At 44.0% G+C, this 27,560-nt stretch overlaps 1 protein-coding gene across 1 annotated transcript in view; it reads right to left on the bottom strand.

The window, feature by feature from the left end:
• The window catches only part of TMEM132C (transmembrane protein 132C), a 452,942-nt gene that overhangs the window by 282,869 nt on the left and 142,513 nt on the right, over window positions 1-27,560 (bottom strand). The window contains exon 2 of the mRNA XM_070386332.1: window positions 11,867-12,755. Coding sequence (XP_070242433.1) covers window positions 11,867-12,755 — 889 coding nt within the window. The remainder of the gene's footprint in view (window positions 1-11,866; window positions 12,756-27,560) is intronic.

Raw genomic sequence — 27,560 nt, 5'->3', positions numbered from 1 at the left:
GAGGCCACTCTAGATTGAAATGGGTACTAAATCCAATGAATGGTTTCTTTCATTTTTAAAAAAATTTTTATTTTATATTAGGGTACAGTTGATCTACCATGTTGTGTTAGTTTCAGGCGTTCAGCAAGTGATTCAGTTATATACATAGATGTATCTATTCTTTTTCAGATTCCTTTCCCATGTAGGTTAGTACAGAGTATTAAGCAGAGTTCCCTGTGTTATACAGCAAGTTGTTGTTGCAAATATAACAGCAGGTTGTTGTTGTAAATGTGTGTATATGTTCATCCCAAATCCCTAATTTATCCCTCCCTCCCTTCCCCCTTGGGTAACCATAAATTTGTTCTGTAAGTCTCTGAGTCTATTTCTGTTTTGTAAACAAGTTCATTTGTGTTGTTTTTTTTTAGATCCCATATGTAAATGATAAGTGATACCTGCATGTCCGATTTCTTTATGAGAGAAAGGAGAGGGCAATGTGAGAACAGATGCAGAGAAGAAACAGAGGGTGATGCGATGGGAAGACAGAGGCAGAGACTGGAGGGATGTGGCCACAAGTCAAGGAACCCCAAGGCTGACAGCCACCACCAGCGGCTGAAAGAGGTCAAGAAGCCTCTTCTCTGGGGCTGTCCGAGGGAGCACAGCCCTGTCAGTGCCTTGATTTCAGACTTCTTGCTTCTAGAACTGTCAGAGAAAAAATTTCTGTTGTTTTAAGACATCCAGTTTGGCGCAATTTGTTACAGCAGCCCCGGGACACGAATCCATTCTGCTTTGAGCCCTGACTTATGGATCAGGAGACGCAACCTGGCAGCCTGCAGACACAAGCAGGTCCCCAGGCCTGCATGGTGATGGCTGAAAAGTCATTCTGTTTGAAAGACTGTATTTAAAGTCTGCGTTTCCAGCTTCTCTTCAAGACCGGGAAACGTGGCAACCATTATTGGAGGTGAAAAGAGGCTGCTCCCTTTAAAAATGCACAGGAGAGAGAGAGAAAAAAAAAAAAAGAAAGATGGCTTTCCTGATGGCTCAGTGATAAAGCATCTGCCTCCCAATGCAGGAGCCATGGGTTTGATCCTCAATCTGGGATGATCCAACATGGTTCGGAGCAACTAAGACCGTAAGCCCACAACTATTGAGCCTGTACTCTAGAGCCCAGGATCCACAACTACTGACCCCATGGGCCACAGCTACTGAAGTCTGAACACTTTAGAGCCAGTGCTCTGCAAAAAGAGAAGCCACCGCAATGAGAAGCCCATGCACCACAGCTAGGCAGGAGCCCTGCTTGATGCAACTAGAGAAAGCCCATGCATAGCAGCGAAGACCCAGCACAGCCATAAATACATAAATAAATAAAATAAAAAAAGGAAATGCACATGAATCAATTCCCCCACGGCTTGCTGCTTCCCCACCACCCCTATCATTTCCACAGTAGAGGGTGCGCACATCAGGCTGACTACTGCATGGAGGTGGCGGACTGTGTGGGCAAAATAAAATGCTTTCTATTACATACTGTGTTGATCTGGGGAGGTCTCGGGGGTGACTAATTGACATTATGGGGGCTGCTAATGCCCTCTTAGCTCTCCATTCCCCCATATAGCTGCCCTAATCTATATTCCCTGGCTAGCCGATAATAGACCTCTGATGTAAGCCAGTCCGTCTCTGTTTTGGTCATTTCTATTCATCAGAAACACTGAGAAGGCTTCTAATCATAACATGGTACAAAGGAGAACAAAGGCTTTAGTACTGGTGGGAAAGATTCAACCTGGCAAGATCCTAAGAATACTGCTAAGTGTGGGAAAGACAGTGAATGTTTGATCACTTGATGGAAAAAAAAAAACCTCAACTGAACTGGAGGTTTTTTATTTTTTTAAATTGGTTCCATGTTTAATGTGTGGTTATAAGCTTAGAGGCAATAAAGAAAGGTCAAAACCAACAATCTTTTCTGCCACACACATCATCTCATGGGAAATATACACTGGGGTTGACCAAAAATTTTGTTATGGTTTTTTCATAGATCTTACAGAAAAATCCAAATGAACTTTTTAGCCCAATATATATATAAACATATATATATATATATAAGCCTATATATATATATAAATCTATATATATAGGCTTACATTTTAAGTATACAATTCAGTGGTGGTTAGTATAGTTATGCAGCCATCTCCACAATCTAATTCTAGAATATTTTCATCCCTCCAAAAAGAAACCTCACATCCTAGAGCAGTCATCCACCACTCATCATCTGTTTCAACCACCAGCCTACTCTCTGTCTCTATGGCCCTGTGTATTCTAGATAGTTCCTATACAAAGAACTGTGCAATATGTGGTCCTTTGGGTCTGGCTTCTTCCACTCAGCTTCTTCTTTTCAAAGTTCATCCACAATGGTACTCTTTGTCAATACTTCGTTTCTTTCTATGGCCGTATTCCATTACATTGCAGGAATATATTAGAATTCACTTACTCATTCGTCTGTTGATGGATGTTTGGTTTGTTTCCATGTTTTGGCTGTTGTGAATAATGCTGCTGTAAGCATGTATTTTGGGCATATTTTGTGCCTGAGAAAGTTTAAGGAGACTCAGTTGTGAAGCTCCCTGATGGGCTTCAATCTATTAGGACAGAGATTCCCCCTGAATCCCACCATCCACGCACCAGGGGTATCCTGAGACTCTGCCCTCTGTTCTGGGCGGCTGAGAAACAAGGTTTCTCTCTACAAGATGAACCAAGGGCTTTCCTGGTGGCTCAGTGGTAAAGAATCTGCCTGCCAATGCAGGAGACACAGGTTTGATCCCTGATCCAGGAGGTTTCCACATGCTGCGAAGCAACTAAGCCCGTGTGCCACAACTATCAAGACCGTGCTCTGGAGCCCAGGACCCGCAACTACTGGAGCCCACACATCCTAGAGGCCACACTCAGCATCAAGAGAAGCCACCACATTGAAAAGCCCATGCACCACAACCAGAGAGTAGCCCTCACTACTAGAGAAAAGCCCACGCAGCAATGACGCGCCAACACAACCAGATATATATATAAATAAAACTTTTTTTTAATTAAAAAAAAGATGAACCTCACAAAGCCCTTCTAGAGTTGATGCGAGCCAGTTTCGGCAGTCTAACTGCATTCTCTTGTCATATACTGAGATTCTAGAAATGAACTCATCTACAAATCTTAACCTGCTGAAAAAAATACTACTCCCTTAACATTCTTGCATACAGCAAGCTTCTTCCTATAGGACATCTCCTTAAAAGCTTTTTCTCTGCCTTCATGCTTCATCCTTTTTGTTTCTTCATTGGAACAATGCTAGGAACCTGCAGCAGCTCTTAAATACACATAATGTTGTGTTAATTTGGTTGGGAAGACATTCGTAATTAACAAGAATGACTGTCCATATCCCTACCAGTCACACTAGGATGGAAACAATGAATCGATAGGTCTCATGTTCAACATCCAATGAAGGCCCCTTCAGTTCAGTTCAGTTCAGTCGCTCAGTCGTGTCTGACTCTTTGCGACCCCATGAACCGCACCACGCCAGGCCTCCCTGCCCATCACCAACTCCCGGAGTTCACTCAAACCCATGTCCATTGAGTCGGTGATGCCATCCAGCCATCTCATCCTCTGTCGCCCTTCTCCTCCTGCCCCCAATCCCTCCCAGCATCAGAGTCTTTTCCAATGAGTCAGCTCTTCCCATGAGGTGGCCATAGTATTGTAGTTTCAGCTTTAGCATCATTCCTTCCAATCAACACCCAGGACTGATCTCCTTTAGGATGGACTGGTTGGATCTCCTTGCAGTCCAAGGGACTCTCAAGAGTCTTCTCCAACACCACAGTTCAAAAGCATCAATTCTTCGGTGCTCAGCCTTCTTCACAGTCCAACTCTCACATCCATACATGACCACTGGAAAAACCATAGCCTTGACTAGACGGACCTTTGTTGGCAAAGTAATGTCTCTGCTTTTCAATATGCTATCTAGGTTGGTCATAACTTTCCTTCCAAGGAGTAAGCGTCTTTTAATTTCGTGGCTGCAGTCACCATCTGCAGTGATTTTGGAGCCCAGAAAAATAAAGTCTGACACCGTTTCCACTGTTTCCCCATCTATTTCCCATAGCCTTACTGGTCCTTATTTTGAGACCTGCCTCTGCAAAGTGAGGGCTATTTAAGACTGGATGCTTGGTACAGACTTGCCTCTCTTATTTTCCTTTTTTATTCTTCTGGGAGGGCTACCTCTTTACTTCATCATGTTTTTCTTAAACAGGAAAAAAATCGCCTTCTAGGATTTAGACCCTGAAGTGTCCATGATCAGAGCTGGCAGGCAAATCTTACACAGAAAGGGGGAAAGCAGTCATGTAAACAGCTGTATACTTCTTAGTTCTTCTTAAGAAAAGGAGATAGAGAGATACCTTTTTTTTTTTTTGCTTTTGAGGGTAGTGACTTGAGCCGAAGAGGCAGCTATCTTTAAGAGGAAGCTTGGTGGACATATCACCAGCTGATAGAACTTGGGATAACTACTTGAGATCTACAGAAATCCAGAAACACAAGGAATCCAAGGCAGGTGATGCCAAGTATCTTGTTTTCTCTCTTTCTTGGTCACCTCTGAAACGCTGAGGTTGTTTGAATGAACTTTTTGGCCGACACCAACAGTTTGGATGTTTTGATTTATAATTGATTATATTGATTAAGAGTTAAGATACTTAACTCTTGGTGGGGAAGGAATAGAATGAAGGAACGTGTCAGAAGAGAAATCAAGGAGACAGTCTTGACAGCTTTTGACCAAAGGAACACCTAGGAATGAGATGTGTGTGCATGCAAAGTCGCTTTAGTTGTATCTGACTCTGCGACCCCATGGACTGTAGCTTGCCAGGCTCTGTGGGCATGAGATAAACTGTTTACTTTCCCACCCAAATCTGTACACAGACCATCCATACCCTCTGAACATCAAAGATGTAGACGAATAGCTGTCAATCAGGGTGATTCTATCCTCAGGGGATACTTGACAATGTCTGGAGACAGTGTGGTTGTCACAACTGGAGAGAAGGTACCATGCTAGTGGGTGGAAGCTAGGGATGCTGTTAAGCATCCTACGGCAGCCGTGTCACAGAATGATTTAGACACAAGGGCCTCTCTTGCGGAGGCTGGGAAATCCTGGCATAGACTAAACCAGTCCGTATGCTACTCATCTTCTTTTCATTACGAGACACGAGATATGCTCCGTGTAAACTCATGGCAGCAGCATAATGTAATCTTGTAATGAGGAAAGACTCTTTATGACTCTCTTAGCATCCCTAATTCCAATTACAGAGTTGCAGGGTTCTGAATTAGTTACACTTGGAGAAGAACATCTCCCCTGCATTTCTGTGAATTACGGATTTCAATTAAGCAAGCTTATTTTAAATGGGAGAGGACTGCCTTAGCTTCTTTAGGGATCCATTTCAGCTGCTTCCTGAAAAGACCAGAGATGCCATGGCCTCCCCAAGTCTTCCCTTCAAAGACCTGTGAGGTCAAGAGCGATCTACTTGCTCTAACACTGGCAACCTGAGATAATGTGAACACTGGTTTAAACACAGGAAGTAATTTCACAACCTCAGTCCTAAGATTGAGCTTTGAGTGAGGAGTGTGGTCCTCAGCATCCGGGCTGTCATTAGCATTCAGGCACATAGAGACAGCAATGGGAGTTTTCAGGGATGATGACCCCAACTGTCAATATGTTTTGAAAACACTCAGAATAGAAAATAATGCTTATGTTTGCTGTAAGGAATCTTGATATTATTTCAAGAAACTTCAGTTAGTAAGTCACAAAGGAAAACATCCATGAAAAGGATAGTTCGTGATACAAATTTGACATTAGGTATTTGCTTTTGCATTAACTCAGTAAATGTTTATTGGTTCTTTACTCTGTGGTAAGCCATATAGTCGCTTTCCCCGATGGCTCAGCAAGTAAAGAATCTGCCTGCAATGCAGGAGACACAGGAGACACAGGTTCGATTCCTGGGTTGGGAAGATCCCCTAGAGGAAGGCATGGCAACCCACTCCAGTATCCTTGTCTGGAGAATCCCGGGGACAGAGGAGCCTGGCGGGCTACAGTCTAAAGGGTCTCAAAGAGTCAGACAGGACTGAGCGACTAAACACGCACGCGTGCAAGTCATATAGTAACAAGGGTTCGTTACCTTATTTTTAAATGAACAAACAGGCCCAGAGATATTAAAGGACATTTTCAGGTTCACACAGCTGAACAGCAGCAGAGAGGACTGGCATGTACTATTATAGCTTTTCTGACTTCCAGCCTTCTGTATTTTTTTCTTAACCCCATGTATTTTACAAACATCTATGTTGTCAAATTCTTTTTTGTGAAATCTAATTGTAACTTGGACTAAACAGTGTCTCTGTAAGCTAAGGCGGTAAAAACTCCCTGTGGTGTTAATCCTGGGGAACAAACAGGTATCAGTGTGCGCTGTGTTGTTACAGTGAGCTGTCATGTATTCCCCAGGAATGTCCAAAGTGACGAGAGCTGCTAGGTAACTTACTGAGATGCACAGATTCCACGCCTTCATCCCTCCTCTCCCAGTAACTGGTTCAGCCCCATGTTTGAGAACAGAGCCACCCTCAACCAAGAACTCATTTGAGTTTGTTGCATTCATGACTGTATCTCCTCGTGAAAAGTTTGTGTCCAGTGGCAAAACATTTAAGCTAGCCAAGTCCTAGATCAGAATCATTGCTAGTTTTCATTTCTGCTCTTCTAATTCAGTGGCCTACTGCACGCAAATCTCCCTTCCCCTGACTCCTTCACTGTCGATGGCAATGGTCATCTTTGGGCTTCCTGGGTGGCACAGTGGTAAACAACCCACCCGCCAATGCTGGAGATGCAAGAGACATGGGTTCTATCCCTAGGTCGGGAAGATCCCTTGGAGAAGGAAGTAGCAAACCATTCCAGTATTCTTGCCTGGAGAATCCCACAGACAGAGGAGCCTGGAGGGCTACAGTCCATGAAGCTGCAAAGAGTCAGACATGACTGAGTGACTGAGCATGTACAAGCCATATGCAAGAGACAAGGGGCCTAAACCCATGGAACTGACCTGCTTACAAATATTTGTAAAACATACATGTGGTTATTCTTCCTTTACGTTGGTCATTATTTTATTTTTTATTTTTCAAAAAAGCTTTCTAAAATAATGTTATATCCACAGGAAACAAAGTTTCAACCTCCACACCTTGACTTTTGAGTCTCAGGAACCTGACTGATCATAAAGCAGGGGTTGCTTTTAAATTAGATGCATGAAGTAGCTAACGAAATGCAGGCTGCTTCCTCAAGCCTGTGGAAGAGAGTATTGTTTGTGAAAACCGTCTTGTAAAGGAGGCTTAGGTCAAGTTTCCATGTCTGTTATTGATCCTATAAAAATTCCCTAGAAGTCCAGGCTAAGTCCAAGCATCACAGCCTTGTCAGCAAAGCTATCTTCCAAGGAGATGATGGACAACATTTTTGGATTTCATGGTCAAGAGGGGTCTTTCAAATCCCCGTCCCTTTGTAAGTTTCCCATGAATTTCTCAGCTGGGTTCCAGTGATGGGCCAGATGGATTTCTCCTGTGATTGAACCAGTGACTACTGTTGACGGCAGCTGGATAAATAAATGTGCATTTCCATGCACTGCTACTTTCGAGAGGAAGAAAGTGGTGTTCCCTAAATTTCAGTGAGCCTCACACAAACTTACTTTGCCCCACATACATCTTTTTGTGTTTCTGAATACTTCTTTCCTTAGAAGAATTAACTAAATTAAAATTAAAATATGGGCTTCCCCAATGGTTCAAAGTAAAATTCTTTACCCAAAGGTAAAGAATCCACTCGCAATGCAAGAGATGCAAGAGACAGTTTTGAACCCTGGGTCAGAAAGATCCCCTAGAGAAGGAAATGGCAACCCACTCCAGTATTCTTGCCTGGAGAATCCCACGGACAGAGGAGCCTGGAGGTCTACAGTCCATGTAGCTTTAAAGAGTCAGACATGACTGAGCGACCGAGCATGGATAAGCCATATGTCCAAAGACAAGGGGCCTAAACCCATTGAACTGACCTGCTTGGAGAGTCCATGGAGTCGTAAAGAATCAGACATGACTGAATCAACTGAGCACATACGAATTAAAATACAATGAAATATGTTATCTGGAAAGGGAATGCTAGCTTTCCTTACAGCCTTCCCATTCTAATCATGGCAGCTGCATTTTTCACTTCCAATGTCTTGGAGTCATCCTTGACTCTGTTTTTCTCCCACCTCTCTCTCCCCAGGACTCAAATCCATGGTTGGAAAGACCAGGAAGGCAGAAATGGGGTTGCTACCCTTCCTGGCATCAACCAATATTCCACCCAGAACCCTGTCATTCTCATCTTTTGTGCCCCCAAAGCTCTTGTCATTATAAAACTTTTTTTTTTCTCTTTAAAAAGATCCTAGTAAAATGAGAATCAATACAGTTTTCAGAACGGACCTGGTAGCTGTTGTTTTATGCAAAGCAGGATGTCCTTTTACTGCCAAAATAGAATTCAGTGCTTATTGAAATTTTGATAGATGTTTAAAAACAACCCTGATAGTAATAGCCAACACTTGTAGAAGCACTTTTACATGTCAGGTACTGTTATAAGCACCTTACAAATAAGTATGAGCCACTGAATCCTCCCATCCCTATGGCAGTAGGTACCAACATCACATCTGCATGAGGAAACTAAGGGACATGGAGATGAGATGGCAGGCCAGGGAAGTGGACCAGAATCGAGACCAGTTGGTTGCAGGACCCGATTTCTCCAACATCACCCTCATCTTTGTGAAGGAAAACAAAGACAACAACTCCTCCTCTCCCGTGAACCAGGTCTGACTGCCCCACCTGCCGTGGAAAGCTCTGCATCTTAGTTGCAGGGACCCGGTTGTTCACACATATTCACCCCTAGAGCTTGCTTTTTGAAAGAAGGAAGTTAGGGATAAGTACAAATGGGAAGGGGGCTTCCCTGATAGCTCAGTTGGTACAGAATCCACCTGAAATGCAGGAGACCTGGGTTCTTATGACTCTGGAATTTTTAAAACTTGTTAGCAGTACTACTAATTCCCTGTCTTCTGTAGCTCCTTTCCAATGCCTGGGCTGGATATGTTTATTTTATAATAGAATGACATGAAACCAAGGTGCTAAGAGACTCAATGGAAATAAAACTCAGACCTTCCAGATCAGTATCTTTCTCCTCTCAAGGCAGGAGGAAGCGAACCTGGCTCCTTTTATCGAAATACCTCCTCTCCTGCAGTTATAAGATTGGCACTTTCATTAAGACAACTAGTTTATTTTTCCTTACCCCAGAGATAGCAGGCACCAGGTTGACCACCCCTCAGTACAGATGAGATTGAGAAGTCCCCAGAGGGTACATTTTGTACTTTGTAGAAGATGCAGGATTACATAACATCATGGAAAGTGATTCTGCAAAACACTTGTTCATATCCCAAACCACTGGCAAAGAAGGATCTGGTAAAACTAGTCCACTTAAAAATTGAAAGAAAAAAATTATAAGGATGATCATTAGACACTTCAGAAGAAAATTATCCAAATCCAAAGGACTAAGAAATGCCTCGAGAAATGTATCAAAACCTTTGAATGCCTTTGGTAAAAACAAACAAACCCTTTAAAAAGGACCATTCTTATCTTCAGACAACCAAATTTAAACCAAAGTGAAATATGCCAGAAGATGTCATCAGTCTATTTTGTGAATATTTTCCCAAGCAACTCAAGCCACATGTGATTAATTTTTTATTCTAAAAGGAACCAAAGCATTGCTGCAATTATAACCTAAGTCATTCTTAATGATGATCATTAAAAAAGTCTGATTTTGGTCATCTTTATCTTTTAAACAAGTCTCAAGTAAATATTTTTTCATTATTCTGAAATTCTGGGCCATGTTTTAAGAGGATTTGCGTTAAGTGGCTTTCCCCCTAGTATTAATTATCCTCATATAACAGGTTGCCCTGATCTAAACCCCAGAATCATTATCCAGAGTGACAGAGCAGGCCTATTACATTTTCCGTATGATCTGCTGAACCAGCAGAGGTCATGGGAGGTGGGTTATTCTGTGGTTGCTTTAATTTGGTTTTCTTTTTTTCTTTTATTATGAGATGAAATACCTCTAATAAAGAATCTTCTGTTGAGGGATGTCCCTTGTTGCCTAGTGGTTAGGATTATGGGCTTTCATTGAAGTGGCCTGGGTTCAATCCCTATTCAAGGAACTGAGATCCTATAAGTCATGAAGAGTGGCCAAAAAACAAATAAGTTAAATAGTGTTTGTCACAAACTGGGGTTTCCTCAGTTCCTAACTGGCAAGATTTAACCCTACCAAATAAAAAAGGATATTATTCTTGGCTTTTTTTTTTCACGCTTACACTCAAAGTGAGATGGCAGATGGTGAGATATGTCTATATCTTTCCTTGAGCCCACTGAACACATACTTTGTCATGTAACCAAGTATCTGCATGTCTATAAAAAATTTTAAAGCTTAAAAAAATGTCACATTGTGGTGACCTAAATGGGAAGGGAATCCAAAAAAGAGGGGATATATGTACACATATGGGCTTCCTAGGTGGTGCCAGTGGTAAAGAACCCACCTACCAATGCAGGAGACAAAAGAGATGTAGGTTTGATCCCTGGGTCAGGAAGATCCCCTGGAGGAGGACATGGCAATCCAGTCTAGTACTCTTGCTGGAGAATCCTATGGACAGAGGAGCCTGGTGGTCTACAGGGTCCATAGGGTCGCACAGAGTCAGACACAACTGAAGTGACTTAACATGCACACATGTATACCTATAGCTGATTCACTGTGCTGTACAGCAGAAACCTAACACAACATTGTAAAGAACTATACTCCAATCGAAATTAATTTTAAAAAGTTATAAACATAAAGTGAAAGTCACTCAGTCGTGTCCAACGCTTTGCAACTCCATGGACTATAGAGTCCATGGAATTCTCCAGGCCAGAATACTGGAGTGGGTAGCTGTTCCCTTCTCCAGGGGATCTTCCCAACCCAGAGATTGAACCCAAGTGTCCTGCATTGCAGGCGGATTCTTTACGTCTGGGCCAATCAAACCAAAACCTAAGCTGTAAATGTCTCAAGGTTATAGAATTGAAACCTAAGGAGGTGTGTGTGTGTGTGTGTGCGTGCGCGTGCTTAGTTGCTCAGTGTGTCCAATTCTTTGTGACCCCATGGACTGTAGCCCAGCAGCCTCTTCTGTCCAGGGGGATTCTCCAGGCAAGAATAGTGGAATGGGTTACCATGCCCTCCTCCAGGGGATCTTCCCAACCCAGGGATCAAACCCAGGTCTCCCACATTGCAGGCGAATTCTTTATCAACTGAGCTACAAGGGGAGCCCAAGAATACTGCAGTGGTAGCCTATCCACTCCAGCCTTGTCCAGCGGATCTTCCCAGCCCAGGAATGGAACCAGGGTCTCCTGCATTGCAGGTGGATTCTTTACCAACTGAGCTATCAGGGAAGCCCATAAATATAAAGTAACCATATTTTCATCACCCTTTTGGCCATGGAACATTTTAATACTTAATAAATCTGTTTATGCATCCCCCCCAAAAAAATTATATCCCTCTTCAAGTTCAGTGGTAATTCAAGGTCAAAAGAGAGTGATTAATTTAGTCTTGTTTCTTGGGGGTGCAATTTCGGCCCATTTTCTCCCACCTCCTAATATATACAGTGCAGCTGCTGAAAGCCTGTGGTCAGGTGCAGAAACTGGCTTCCAGTGTGAAGCAGGAGGGTCCCTAAAGGTGGTGAAAATGGAATCTTCTGGTATATGCACCCCAACTTCCCTTCCAGTGTCGTCCCAGGCGTGCCTAAGCCTATCTCAAGTGCAGACCTACCTCAAGATGAAGAAGTCCACGGTGGAATTGCTGGCCACGGTGACATAGGCAGTGACCACATCTCCCTGCTTGACGGGCCTGGAGGGCAGCCAGATGGCCACGTTGCCGTCTAGACGCAGCTCGCTGAGCTGGGCGCTGTCCTGAGCGCGGTAGAGGCCCACGGCGCTGATCCTCTGCAGGTGGGACGTGCTCTCCTGCAGTCCATCCTTGCCGGGGCGGATGGCATTGCCCTTGCGGACATCACCCCCGGAACAGTCTCCACGCTCGTCCCCAGGCTGCACGGCGTAGTAGAGTTCCACGGGGCTGCCCTCGGGGGGCTCCGGCGCCTTCTTCCTCCCGGCCACCACGGTGGGGGTGCCGAACCAGCTGGCTGGGAGCTCCAGCTGTGCCACGCACAGCCCCAGGGCCCCCCGAAGCCGGCAGCTGCCCCGCACCTCCCGGGTCTCCCGGAAGGCGAACACACGCAGGCAGGGCAGGCTCTGCGCGGGGCCGGGGTCGTCCCAGTTCCGGCCCACCAGGTGGAACAGCACCTGCACGCGGGGCCGGCTCAGGTAGATCTTGTCCCGCAGGATGTGCGCCTTCAGCTTCCAGTTGAAACTCACTTTGTCGGTGGGACCTAAAAAGTTGGAAGTCGACATCAATTCCAGGGGCACGACCTTTTGCACCGAGAAAGGCCCATAGCTGGCATTTAAGATTGGCGGCTGTCTGGCTTTGTAGGGGAAGAAGGACTCGACCCGGGACTGCAGGCTGGAGTTGCGTGTCAAGTCCTGGTTGGTTTCCTTCAGGAAGAAGGAAGTCTCGGCTCTGAGCACCTGGTAGGTCACAGGCAGGTAAGGGGGCAGGGAGGAAAATCGCTGGATGTTGTCTGTGAGCCCACGGCCCTCGATCACTGCAGAGGGGAAAGAAAAAAAAGAAAAAGACAAAGATGGGGTGATTTCTGGGCTCCTTAGAGGTCATTTGGCAACCCAGGGAAATTGACAAGTGATTTAGAAATGAGGGGTTAACACCGCAGTGCATGCGTGTTCAGTCGCTTCAGGCATGCTGGATTCTTTTCAACCATGTGGTCTGTAGCCCACCAGGCAAGAATACTGGAGTGGCTTGCTATGTCTTCCTCCAGGGGATCTTCCTGACCCAGGGATCCAACCCACCTCTCTTGCATTGTCTCCTGCAGTGTAGGTGAATTCTTTACTGCTGAGCCACGGGGGAAGCCCAAACATTTTTAAGTCCACTTGTCTAGAATCTTCAGGTTGCTTTGGGGATCAGCCAGTAAATGATCACATGCTCCAAAATTGTGAATTGGCTGAATTGTCTTTCAACCAATTCAATCGGTTGAAATCTATGAAAGGGAGATTTGGGGGACCTCCCTGATGGTCCAATGATTAAGACTCCATGCTTCCACTGAAGGGGGCACAAGTTTGATCCCTGGTCAGAGGACCAAGATCCCACATGCTGCATGGCGAAGCCAAATAAAATAAAATACATACAATAAAATAAAATTCACAGTTCCACTCTTTTAAAAAAGGAGATTTTTGTACATTGTTGAACAATGGACAATTGTATAACTTTTGTACAATTGTTGAACGGTGGCAAATACATGGAGTCTGATCTGACAGAAAGATAGCAAGTTACTTATGAGTATAAAGTGGGAAATATTTGTGAATAACTTGCATGAGTTTCAAATATATTTAATGACACTGGTACCTAAAGAGAAAAATAGACCAATGGAATAGAGTAGTTCATAAATAAGCTCCTGTACATCTAAAATTTAGTATGTGATAAAGGTAGAACCAGAAATCATGAGGCAAAGGCAGACCTTTTAATAAATGGTACTTGGACACTTGGCCAGCCATTTGGCAGAAAGATAACATTAGGTCCGTACCTCACACCAAACACAAGAATACACTTCAAATGGATGAGTGATCTAGATGTAAGAAAATGACATTATTTTTTGTACAGAATGAAAAAGTGGGTGATTTCCTCTAAAACCTGGGTCTAGGGAGAGATTTCTGATTATGATTCAAACTTTGAATGAAATTTAGCCATCCCTGTATAAAAATGAACGATAACCATCCCTATATAAAAATTGAGAAAATCTTTCACAAAGCCACATATATCATAAACAAAGTCAAAAGAAAAAAACAGCAAACTGGGAGACACTGCAAACTATTCACTTAAGGTGCTCAACTCAGCTGGCAGATAGGTTCCATTTTGCCCACAGTATTTTAAAAGATGGTTATGAATGGGAATCATTTTTTAAAACTGGAGAGTCAAAACTACTGAGAACCTAATGTAGAGCACAGGGAACTCTATTTAGTACTCTGTGGTTATGTAAATGGGAAGAGAATCTAAAAAAGAGGATTGTTGTTTTTCAGTTGCCCAGTCGTGTCCGACTATTTGTGACCCCATGGACTGCAGCACACCAGGCCTCCCTGTCTCTTACCATCTTCCAAAGTTTGCCCAAGTTCATGTCCATTGCATTGGTAATTCCATCCAGTCATCTCATTCTCTGACACCCTCTTCTCCTTCTGCCCTCATTCTTTCGCAGCATCAAGGACTTTTCCAATGAGTCGGTTGTTTGCATCAGATCACCAAAATACTGGAGTTTCAGCTTCTGCATCAATCCTTCCAAGAAGTATTCCCTTAAGATTGAGTGGTTTGATCTCCTTGCTGTCCAGGGGACTTTCAGGAGTGTTCTCCAGCACCACAGTTTGAAGGCATCAATTTTTTGGCATTCTGCCTTCTTTTATAGTCCAGCTCTCACAACTGTACATGACCACTGGGAAGACCACAGCCTTGACTATATGGACCTCTGTTGGCAGAATAATGTCTCTGCTTTTCAATATACTGTCTAGGTTTGTCATAGGGAGGATATATATATATATATATATATATATATATATATACACACACACATACACACACATATGGCTGTTTGGCTTTGTTGTATAGCAGAAATTGACATAGTAGTGTAAAGCAACTATAAAATTTAAAATTTATGATTTTATCCAATAAAAAAGATATAGTACATATATAAAATGGAACACTACTCAACTACAAAAAATGAAATAATGTCATTTGCAGCAACATAGATGCAACTAGAGACGATCATAATAAGTGAAGCAAGTCAGAAAGAGAAAGACAAACACCATATGATATCACTCATACGTGAAATCTAAAATGAATCTATCTATGAAACAGAAGGGTTTCCCTGGTAGTTCAGCTGGAAACGAATCTGCTGCCAAGCAGGAGACCCCAGCTCGACTCCTGGGTCAGGAAGATCCCCTGGAGAAGGGATAGGCTACTCACTCCAGTATTCATGGGCTTCCCTGGTGGTTCAGATGGTAAAGAATCTGCCTGCAATGCAGGAGACCTGAGGTCAATCCCTGGGTTGGGAAGATCCCCCAGAGGAAGGTATGGCAAGCTACCCCAGTATTCTTGCCTGGAGAATCCCCATGGACAGAGGAGCCTGGCATTGTACAGTCCACGGGGTTGCAAAGAGTCGGACGTGACTGAGTGACGAAGCACACACATGAAACAGAAATAGAGTCACAGACATAGAGAACAGACTTGTGTTTGCCAAGGTGGGGAGAGGGACAGGATGGAGTGGGAGTGTGGGGTCAGTAGATGCAAAATAGTACATTTAGAATGGATACACAAGGTCCTACTGTATAGCCCAGGGAACTATATTTGATATCCTGTGATAAACCATAATGGAAAAGACTATGAAAAAAAGAATGTATTAAAAATATGTGTATAAAAAACTGAGGAGTATCTGGGTTTTTAGCTTCGCACACATGGGAGGAAGTGGCAGGATGCAGGCTGTCTGCCCATCTGGCAACAGTAAGAGAAAATACACAGCAGACTGCCTTGCTCAATGACATTTCCTGCTGGACCCTTAGGTGCATTTGAGTTTGAAAAAGCAGACTTAGAATCTTCAGCTGGGTAAGTCAATGTACACTGGAGGCTGAAGATTCAACACTGGGCCAGGAAAGAGCAACACATCATCTGTCTTCCTATCTTTCTTTGTTCATTGCCTCCATCATTAGCAGTATAACCAGCCACCTCCTTGTTGATTGAAGACTGTCCTCTAAAACTTCCCCTTGGGTTTATACTTACACTGTTGGGGCTCCACTGAGGACTCACTATTGACCTGGGGCATAAGAGGTTACAGTTCCCCAAATGCTAACTTTGAAAAGACCAAGAAAGCCTCTTGCCTGACTCTTATCTTTCAAAACCAGACCAGAAAATCCACATAAGCCCCCATTCATATATTGAAAGAGAAGACAGGTGTTCCTCTCTCTCCACTGATGCTCCAACCTCCCCTTCGGCCCCTGCTTCAAACTGTAGCCAGCACAGCCCATCCAGCCTATGGGGCTACCCCATGCCTCTCTCCTCTGGAAGTTCCCCTAATCCTTTTCCCGGCAAGGACATTGGCTAGCAGATCAAAGCTGCCTTTGGTACTGCAGCCAAAAGGACTTGAGTTGTCAAGATGGCTTTTCAAAGAAATAGCTTCCTTCCCTGTTCCTTGCCCAGAGGCGTTGATGTCAGGTCACCAGCAACATGGGTACTTTGTCCCTCTCTCTTTAGGGATGTTTTGCTGCTCCCACTTTAACCCACTCATTTTGGGACCATGTTAAAACACTCTCAAAAGACCCTGTACAACATTCCAGAAACGGTTCTGACTCTATGTCTTTAAAGAAAATCATTGACTCGAAGCAACTGGTAGAATTGTGTCAAAACCAACAGACTAATTGCTACATCTGATGCTTTTATTCTGATATATTCATCCCTCTCCAAAAAAGCTTTTAAACCATGAAGTGTAGAGATTTAGAGACTCATTTGTTTGGAAAAGATGGTGGGCCAAGGACTCTCTGAAGAAATGGAGCAAGGATTCTAAGGTCCATCTGTGTAGGATGTATTCCACAACAGGGAAGCTTGTCAACAAGCTTGCTCACCATTTTCCACTCTCTTGCACATAAAAATTTCTTTTCTCTCCTTTTCTGTCTTTTTATCTTTAAAAACATCCTTAAAAATGAACTTTCACTTTTAAGCAAATACTGAGTTTATTTTTGAGAAAATAAAGCTGGAGTGGGCTTGTTGTCTTGTTGTCTCCTCTCTTAGGGTTCTTGCATTATTTAAGTCTCTATTTATCCTTCACATGGATCAAAAAGTGCCTGGCTCATATCTTCCTGCTAAACCTAGATGTGAAGTTTTCCTGCTCATGAGAGATTTAACTTGAGCCAAAAAGAGACATTTTAAAGACAGGAGTGGGGGTCTAGCATAGTGGTTAAAGATGAAGTTTGGCTATGGAGATCTAGAGTTGATCTAGTCAACAGTGATCTTAGGCAAGTTCATACCTTCTTGGATGTTTTAGTTTTCATAGATGGATGGATGGATGGATGGATCAATGGATGGATCCATGGTTGCATGAATGTTTGGGTGGATGGATGGATCAGGGGTTGGGTGGATGGGTTGATGGCTGGATAAATCTTTAGATGGATGGAGAGGTCAATTGATAGATGGATGTTTGGATGGATGAATGGATCAATGGTTGGATAGACAGGCAGATGGATGGGTATGGGTACACAGGCAGATACACAGGTGGATAGATTCACTGTATTGAATCCAATAGTACCTGTAGTAGACCAATTACAAAATGGCCCCATTCTCTTCTTATATCTATACCTTTTGTGTGTGACTTTGCAATTTTCCCTTCAAAAGTAGAAGTCTGTTGCCCCACTCCTTGAATTTAGCTTGGCCCTGGGTTTTCTTTGGCCAACAGAATATGGCAGAAGTGACAATGTGCTAATTCCAAAGCCAGGACTCAGGAGGCATTGCACACTTGCACTGACTCTTTTGGACTCCTGCCAGCACCCAAAAGAACAAGCCTAGGCTAGACTACTGTAGGATAAGGGACCATGTGGAGGAGAGGAGAGTTATCTCCATGGAGGCCATCCTAGATCAGCCAATCCACAGCCTGCAGCCACCGCCAAACAAGAGAGGGAGCCCAGCCAAAATTAGCCGAGTCCAGCCAAGATCAGTCACTCCAAAACTTACATGAAATGACAAGTGAACTAAGTCTCTTAATATGGGGTGGTTTTTAAATGTAGCAACATCCAATGGGGTAGTTAACAAATATCAAGAGGTTATCAAGTGTAAGAATCTAAAAAGATACAGTGACACCAATGTGAACTTTCTCCTAGATGGAATTAGAATAATTCAAACAGAATTGAAAAGGGACTCACTTTCTCAGTGGTGAGAATATTTCCCCATCTTGTAGATGTACCTCCAACAGCCAGCCTTGTAGACACTCATGAGAATGGCCTCCCTAGAGTTGTCCAAAGCCCATCTGCACCCTCAGGTGCTGTGACACCGCATGCATTTCTCAAGCTCATCCTACATTTTGGGGAGCCCTGATCTAGAGGATTAAGGAAGCAGAGGTGATTACCAGGCTTCATGGCATTTCTCTCCTGACACTCTATCTGCTGATTACAAACTATCTCCTGATTGCCATGACCTAGTGAAGCACAGACAGATACCCACCCTCTAATTCTGGCTCATCTGCTCACAGCAGCGTCTCCCAGAAAGATAGGATTATTGTGTCATTTTTACTGATCTGAAACAATACCCCTGGAAAAGTCCGATGCTGGTTTCCTAAGGACGTGGAGCGGGGAAGAGGAGAGAGGCTGACAGCTGCACCTTTACATCTGACCTCCTAGCTGACAGCACGTTCATTTGCTGTCGCCCTGCCTGTTTATCCATTTTCTTTATCTGTGCTTGCCTGTCAGTGTTGGGGATATTGTGTCCTCCATCAGCTGTTCATCAGAGAACTCTCCTGCGAAGCCGCTGCCGGAAATTGAGTTTTTGAGATTCTGAGATAGTGAATGCAGGAGATGTCCATGTCACTTAGCACCCAGACAGAACACCCCCAGGGGAAATGGCCCTTCAGCCAACACCATGTACCACCTTCATTGTGATGCTCGCTTTGGGACGTGTTAACCGAGATGCATTCTTTAGTGTTGATTCTCTCTGAGCTGACGTGAAGGATGGATTGGATCTTGGGAGGGTGAGTGGAATAGGGGAAGGATTCCAGGAGGGGTGGGGGGTGGCATGAGGAAAGGGTCAGTGAAGGGGAAGCTCAGGACCTGGCTGTGTGAGGAGGGGGAAGTTGATCTAGGAAGGCAGGTTGGGGCCTGACATTTCTCTAAATGTGGTAAGTGATGGATGCTCATAAGGGAGTTTTTGTTTTTTCAGTTACTAAGATGAGTCCGACTCTTTGCAACCCCACGGACCTTAGCCTACCAGACTCCTATCCTCCACTACCTCCTGGAATTTGCTCAAACTCATGTCCATTGAGTCAGTGATGCTGTCTAACCATCTTATCCTCTGCCGCCCACTTCTCCCTTTGCCTTTAATCTTCCCCAGCATCAGGGTCTTCTCCAAAGAGTCAGCTCTTCCAATCAGGTGGCCAAAATATTGGGAGATTCAGCTTCAGCAATAGTCCAGTGAATATTCAGGGTTGATTTCCTTTAAGACTGACTGAGTTCATCTCCTTGCAATCCAAGAGACTCTCAAGAATTTTCTCCACAATTCAGAAGCATCAATTCTTCAGCGCTCAGCCTTCTTTTTGGTCCAACCTTTCATATCCGTGATGTGGGCTCCAAGATTACTGCAGATGGTGACTGCAGACATGAAATTAAAAGATGCTTGCTCCTTGGAAGAAAAGCTATGATCAACCTAGACAGCATATTAAAAAGCAGAGACATTACTTTGCCGACAAAGGTCCATCTAGTCAAAGCTATGGTTTTTCCAGTAACCATGTATGGATGTGAGAGTTGGACTATAAAGCTGAGGGCCGAAGAATTGATGCTTTTGAACTATGGTGTTGGAGAAGACTCTTTAGAGTCCCTTGGACTGCAGGGAGATCCAACCGGTCCATCCTAAAGGAAATCTGTCCTGAATATTCATTTGAAGGACTGATGTTGAAGCTGAAACTCCAATACTTCGACCACTTGATGTGAAGAACTGACTCATTGGAAAAGACCCTGATGCTGGGAAAGATTGAGGGCAGGAGGAGAAGGGGACGACAGAGGATGAGATGGTTGGACAGCATCACTGACTTAATGGACATGAGTTTGAGCAAGCTCTGGGAGTTGGTGATGGACAGGGAAGCCTGGTGTGCTGCAGTCCATGGGGTCGCAAAGAGTCGGTCACGACTGAGCAACTGAACTGAACTGAACTTCACATCTGTACATGACTACTGGAAATACCATAGCTTTGACTAGATGGACCTTTGTTGGCAAAATGTTCTCTTGCTTTTTAATACATTGTCTAGGTTTGTCATAGCTTTCCTTCCAAGGAGCAAGCATCTTTTAATTTCAAGGCTGCAGTCACCAACTGCAATGATTTTGAAGCCCAAGAAAATAAAGTCTGTCACCTTATAAAATACCTTGGTGAAATGTTAGGTTCCACCCTCCTTGTCAATTAAAAAAGATAAAAAGAACCCCGCCCCGCCCACCCACCCCCCCCACCCCCTGCTCCTGCCGCCCCGAGGAATTACTCAAATGAACAAGTAGTGCTTTTTTCGGACGTGCAAAGGTCTTTCCTCAATAATATCAGAGGTTCTCAACGTAAGGTGACTTTGCACCCTAGAGACACTTGGCAATGTCTACAGGAGACAGTTTTCATTTTCACGACCAGGCAGGAGGCTGTGCTACTCTCGCCTCGTGGGGTGAGACCAGTGATTCGGAGAACATCTTACAAGGCAAGGGACAGCCCCCTCCTCCCCGCCACAAAGAATTCTCCAGTCCAAAATGCAAGCAGTGCCACAGATGAGAAACCCTGATCTAACTCGATTCGCAGCAGCTGTTCAGTGGTTTGGCACAGGTGCCAAAGAGACAAGAAGAAGGATTTTAACCAAACCCTCTCCAGCACCAGGAAGAGGAATGCATCCTAGTGGTGAAGAGCATTCCCAAAGCAGGACCACATCCCCAAATTAATCCCTGTCCCCACCATGGGCTTCCCTGGTGGTTCAGCAGTAAAGAATCCACCTGCCAGTGCAGGAGACACAGGTTCAATCCCTGGTCCGGGAAGATCCCCTGGAGAAGGAAATGGCAACGCACTCAAGTATTCTTGCCTGGAAAGTCCCATGGACAGAGAAGCCTGGCAGGCTACGCTGTAGTCCATGGGGTCACAAAGAGTCTGCCACGATGTGGGCACTAAACAACCACAAAAACAATCACCAACGTATTAGATAAAGTTTTGTTTCAAAATCTTCATCTTTATAGTGGGAATCATATCAAAACCAACTCACTTAAGGCAATAAACAAAGTAGCCAGCATGTAGAACACACCTATTAATTGAGGAGAAGTTCCAGTTCCTCTTATATATCATTAGATCATTGGCATTATTTTAATACTGTTGATATGTTAGGGTAAAAAGGTTTTCAGGCTACAGAAACATGAAAACCACAGGTGATCTCCATAATTTATACAAAAAAAAAAAAAAAAACAACCCAACTAAGATACAGCCATGTGAGAAAAGAAATCTGCAATCAAGAGGGGTGGGTTCTTTTCATAACTTCAATGGCCTATCCCGCCCAGACATCTCTAGTTCACCAATATGGCATCAGAAACCTGCAAAGCAGAAGCCTGCCTTTCCCCACACGCCTCAAAGAAAACCCTGATTGGATGTTCCTTCCAAGTCACCGCAAGCTTACTTGAAACACAAGCCAGCCGGAGGACTTTGAGAATTTTTCTCTCTCCCCGCTGTTTGCGATTTATTAAAATTCACCAGACACAGAATGTCTCTCTCTGCTAAATATGGTTCATTGTTACCTTTTTCTTGAAACAAAAGGCACCTTGATAAGTGGATTATTTGATTTCAATGCCTCTTCTGAACCAACCCCCCAATATCCTCTGCTGAAATTACATAGTGTGGTTTGCAATTTCTAAGCAGTAAAACTCTCCTTTAAAAGAGCATGTATTTATATTCCCCTTGGAGGCCCTGGGGAGTATCCCCCCGCCTTTTCTCTGGGAGAAGTGAGTAATCACACTCAGGTATTCCTCAATCAGGCTCCTGGAAAAGTCGTGCCTTTCAAAGAGAAATTCTCTAAATACACAGAATCTTAAACTTTATCAGCATGAGAACAGTGCCTTGGGTAGGTAGGCACAGAGGGAAACATTTGCCAGGCAAAGTTTTAAACCTAAAATGCAACGTTTTGGGGCTTCCCTGGTGGCTCAGTGATAAAGAATCCTATCAATGCAGGAGACACGGGTTTGATCTCTGGTCTGGGACGATCCCACATGTCACAGAGCAGCTAAGCCTGAGCGCCAAAACTATTGAGCATGTGCTCTAGAGCCAGGGGGCTGCAACTACCGAAGCTCACGCACCCTAGACCCTGTGCCCCACAAAAAGAGAAACCACTGCAATGAGAAGCCCACGCACCACAACTAGAGTAGCTCCTACTCACTGCCCCAGAGAAAAGCCCAAGCAGCAATGATGACCCAGTGCTGCCAAAAATAAATAAGTAAATAAATAGATAAAAGAATAAGATTATAAAAAATATATGAAACACAATGTTTTAACTGTGCTGCGTTCGGCGAATGGTTTGATCTTGACAAATGGCCCACGAGGCCAATTTCTCCCAGTCCATCCCTGTAACACGGCTCAGACCCCAGGTCCACGAGGGGCTCTGACTGGCTCAACACAGAGCTCCCCTGTGAGATGATGTCTGCATTAGATTCCTATTGCCGCTGTAACAAATTACCACAAAGTAGTGTAGAAAAACAGCAAAGATTTTTCTTTATAGTTCTGGAGGTCAAAGTCTACCGTGAAGCAGTCAGCAGGGTCGCAATCCTTCTGGAGGTTTCAGGGGACAATCAGGTTCCTCGTCTTTTCCATCTTCCAGAGGAAGATGCATTTCTTGGCTCCTGGGCCCTTCCTCCCTCTTCAAAGCCATCATGCGTGTGTGCTCAGTCACTTCAGCCGTGTCCAACGTTTGTGACCCCATGGACTGTAGCCCACCAGGCTCCTCTGTCCATGGGACTCCCCAGGCAAGAATACTGGAGTGGGTTGCCATGCCCTCCTCCAGGGGATCTTCCCAACCCAGGGATTGAACCTGCATTTCTTACATCTCCTGCATTAGCAGGTGGGTTCTTTGCCACTAGTGCCAACTGGAAGCCCCCAAAAGTCTACAGCTTCTGTTTACTCTGACCTCCACCTTCCCTCTTATAAGGACCTCTGTGGTTACATCAGCCCATCCAGGTGATCCAGGACTACCCCCACATCTCAAAATGTCCCACTAATGTCACATCTGCTAAGTCCCTTTGCCAGGGAAAGTCACATATTTATAGGCTCTGATAATAGAGGAAGAGACATCTTTGCATGGGGCAGGTGGGGGCATTATTCAGGTGACCACAGATGGCATTTGGGGTATTCATAGAGGCGGAGTTTGTTATCATAATGACTGGAGGGAGGAAGACAATGACACTTAGAGAATGGGTCTAGCTCCCTTAGATATTCCGCAAGACCTGACAGGGTCCCAGGCAACAAATGATTACCCAGGTCCTAAATGACTTCTGATTGTCCCACTGGACACTCACAAGGTGAAAAACCTATGAGAACTACTGAAGCCAAAAACTTCTCTCAAATACCCTCCTACAAATTGGGGGAGGGGCTACAGTGTAACCTATTATGCGTTTTCCAGTATTGCCAACTACTGGGGTGAAGATTGTCCTTTGATTTGATGGAACTTCACTAAAAATTTGTTTATCTTTTTGGAAAATAACATTAGCAATGTCCAATCTGCCTGTGAAATCCAAGTTACCCAAACACAGCCTGCATTTGTGACTGACACATTCATGCCAATTCTAAAACATGAACAAGTATCTGATAACTTCATTTGCTCTTCCCTATATATACACATGTGCTAAATTGCTTCAGTCGTGTCCAACTCTTTGCCACCCTATGGGCTGTAGACTGCCAGGCTCCTCTGCCCATTGGATTCTCTAGGCAAGAATACTGGAGTGGGTTGCCATGCCCTCCTCCAGGGGAATCTTCCCAACCCAGGGATTGAACCCGCATCTCTTGTCTCTTACATCTCCTGCATTGGCAGGCAGGTTCTTTACTACTAGCTGCACCTGGGAAGCCCATCTGTACAAATATTAAAATATTATTTTACTATGGATTGCTTTGGTCATATTTTTTATCTCAGTGACAGGGCACTATTTTTTAAAGATTTTTTTGATGTGGACCATTCTTAATGTCTTTATTGAATTTATTACAATATCGTTCCTGTTTTATGTTTTGGTTTTCTGGCCATGAGGCACATGGGATCTTGGCTCCCCAACTAGGCATCAAACCCACACTTGCTGCATTGAATGGTGGAGTCTTAACCACTGGACCTCCAGGGAGGTTCCACTGATTTGCTTCTAATCATATATATATATATATATATATATATATATGTATGTATATATAGACAGACATAAAGGTAGATAGATAGTTCATAAGATTATGGACTTAATTTTATGATCTTTATAAAAGGTTGAGGTTTATGATCTATATAGAGGTTGAGAACCATGGGTCTAAACCATGGTTCCTTGGCACATCTTTTTTTTCTTAAAAGGCCATACAAGAAACAATTTAACCTTTTGTAGATTGAGAGGCAAAATCAAGATTACATAGGTACTCACAGAACTATTTAAAATGTAACTTTTAAATTGTTATGTTTTAGCATTCTTATATTTTCATATCACCCAGACTTAGCCTGTTGGCCACACAGGTGGTGGGCTGGCTTTGATCCATGGGCCAATGTCTGCCAATCCCTGGTTTAAACCACACAAACTAACTCCAGATCTGCTTCCAGTAACTGGTTCAGTTCTGCATAGACCCAAAACTGTGGTTCCTATATAGGGGTAATTTTGCCACCTGGGGGACATCTGGAAATGTCTTGGAGACAATTTTTTCTTGAGGCAACTGTGTTTCTTTTTTAATGTATTTTTCTAATTGGGGTAACACTGATTTGTAACAATATGTAAGTTTCGCGTGTATGACATTATATTTTTACTTCTGTATACACTACCAAAAACTGGTTTCCATCCATCAGCACAAGTCAATCCCCTTTGCCCCTTTAGCCGCACCCAGCTTCCCCTCCCTCTCTGGTAACCACCTCTCTGCTCCCTGTATCTACATATTTGTTTTTGTTTGGTTTGCTCTGTTCACTTATTTTGGTTTCTTGTTGGTTGGCTGGCCGGTTGGTAGGAATGTAAATTGGTACATCCACTATGGAAGACAATATGGAAACTCCTCAAAAAAGTAAGAATAGAACTACCATATGACCCAGCTATCCTACTTCTGGGTATTTATCTGAAGAATACAAAAACACTAATTTGAAAAGATATCTTTACCCCTATGTTCTCTGTGGCAGTATTTACAATAGTTAAGATATGGAAACAACCTAAGTGCCCATCAATAGATAAATAGAGAATGTGTAATACTATATTTCTATCTATAGAGATAGCGATGTCTATGTAGGTATCTATGTATCTGTGTCTCTACAGATGTACTATCTATCTAGATGTTGTTGTTGTTGTTGTTGTTTAGTCGTTAAGTTGTGTCTGACTCTTTGTAACCCCATGGACCTCTGTCCTTGAGATTTCCCAGGCAAGAATACTGGAGTGGGTTGCCATTTCCTTCTCCAGGGGATCTTATTAATTCAGGGATCAAACATGTGTCCCCTGCCTTAGCAGGCAGATTCTATTATCGCAGAGCCACCAGGGAAGTCCATCTATCTAGATATCCACATATATATGGAATATTGCTCAGCCATAAGAAAGATGAAACACTTGCCATTTGAGACAACACAGATAGATCTTGACAGCATTCAGTTCAGTTCAGTCATTCAGTCGTGTCCAACTCTTTGTGACCCCGTGAATCGCAGCACGTCAGGCCCCCTGTCCTATCGCCAATTCCCCTGCTAAGTGAAGTAAGTTAGATGGAGAAAGACAAATACCTTTTTGATTTCCTCACATGGAAAGGGTTTGACTATCATGGTCATGGGGAAAGATGTTACTGGCCTCTAGTGGGCAGAGGCCAGGGACACCTCTCAACATCTTCCATGCACAGGTCAGCCCCACAGCTAGGAATTATATGGTCCCAAAGGTCAATTGTACTGAGGTTGGGGGATCATGCCCTGGGCCACTTTGAGCCCAGGAGCCACAAAGAAAGGTTTGCCGGGACTCTTGGGAGAGAAGCCCTCACCTCTAAGAGACCCATGGCAGGATACACCTTTCTTCCCGGGGGCCAAGTGAGAGACCAGGTCATTCTACTAATACTGCCATCCATCCTGAAACAGTGAAATCCAGAGACAAAGCCAAGATGGAACAGGCACAGTAACAGAATAGTGGGTCTTGACAACAAAGAGGGGATCACTGAATATACACACCCTGAATCTTGCCTGCCCACTGCCCTTCCTGTTATGGAAACCAGCACACAACCATAAGGCACCAGTGTTTTCCCTTTTGTGTGTGTGTAACAATCTCTAATGGCTATGCTCTATTAATGGTATTATCTCATTTAACTTTTAAAACTTTTTATTTTATATTGAAGCTTCTCTGACAGCTCAGATGGTAAAGAATCTGCCTGCAATGCAGGAGCTGCTAAGTCACTTCAGTCGTGTCCGACTCTGTGTGACCCCATAGACGGCAGCCCACCAGACTTCTCCGCCCCTGGGATTCTCCAGGCAAGAACGAACACTGGAGTGGGTTGCCATTTCCTGCTCCATTGCATGAAAGTGAAAAGTGAAAGTGAAGTTGCTCAGTCGTGCCTGACTCTTAGCGACCCCATGGATTGCCGCCTACCAGGCTCCTCTGTCCTTGGATTTTCCAGGCAAGAGTACTGGAGTGGGGTGCCATTGCCCAGTTCAATTCCTGGATCAGGAAGATCCCCTGGAGAAGGGATAGGCTACCCACTCCATAATTCTTGGGCTACCCTTGTGGCTCATACAGTAAAGAATCTGCCTGCAATGCAGGAGACCTGGGTTCAGTCCCTGGGTTGGGAAGATCCTCTGAAGAAGGGAATGGCTACCCACTCCAGTATTCTTGAGTGGAGAATTCCATGGACAGAGGAGCCTGACAGGCTACAGTCCATGGGGTCGCAAAGAGTCAAACACAACTGAGCGACTTTCAGTTTTCATTGCTGATTAACAATGTTGTGATAGTTTCAGTTGGACAGCAAACAAACTCAGTCATACATGTACATGTATCCATTCTCCCATCAAACCCACCTCCCTTCCAGACACAGGGGTTTTCTCTTACTTTCAGCCAAAACCTTCTAAAATGATGCAACTTGGCTTCATCCACCAAGGTGATTTGGGTTCACGAGTCATTGGTAGAAGGGATCAGCACATTTTCTTTGTCAGGGCCCAGATAATAAATAATCTAGGCTTTGTGAGCTGAATGTGCTCACTTGCAGCTATTCATCCCTGGTGTTACTTCAGGAGGGCAGCCAGAGACCAGTGTGAACACGGGCCTGCCAGTGCTCCAATAAAACTTTACTTACGGGCACTAAAATCGGGATTTCATAGAATGATCACGTCAGAAACATTCTTTCTTAAAATGCGTTTTGTACAACCAATTGAAAATGTAAGAGTATTCCTAGTTCAGGGGCCGTCCAAACCTGTGAGCCATTGTAT

The sequence above is a fragment of the Bos mutus genome, chromosome 17, assembly GCF_027580195.1.
Source record: "Bos mutus isolate GX-2022 chromosome 17, NWIPB_WYAK_1.1, whole genome shotgun sequence".
Taxonomy (NCBI): domain Eukaryota; kingdom Metazoa; phylum Chordata; class Mammalia; order Artiodactyla; family Bovidae; genus Bos; species Bos mutus.
Note: the sequence above shows the minus strand (reverse complement) of the source record. Positions and strands in the feature narration are given on the sequence as shown.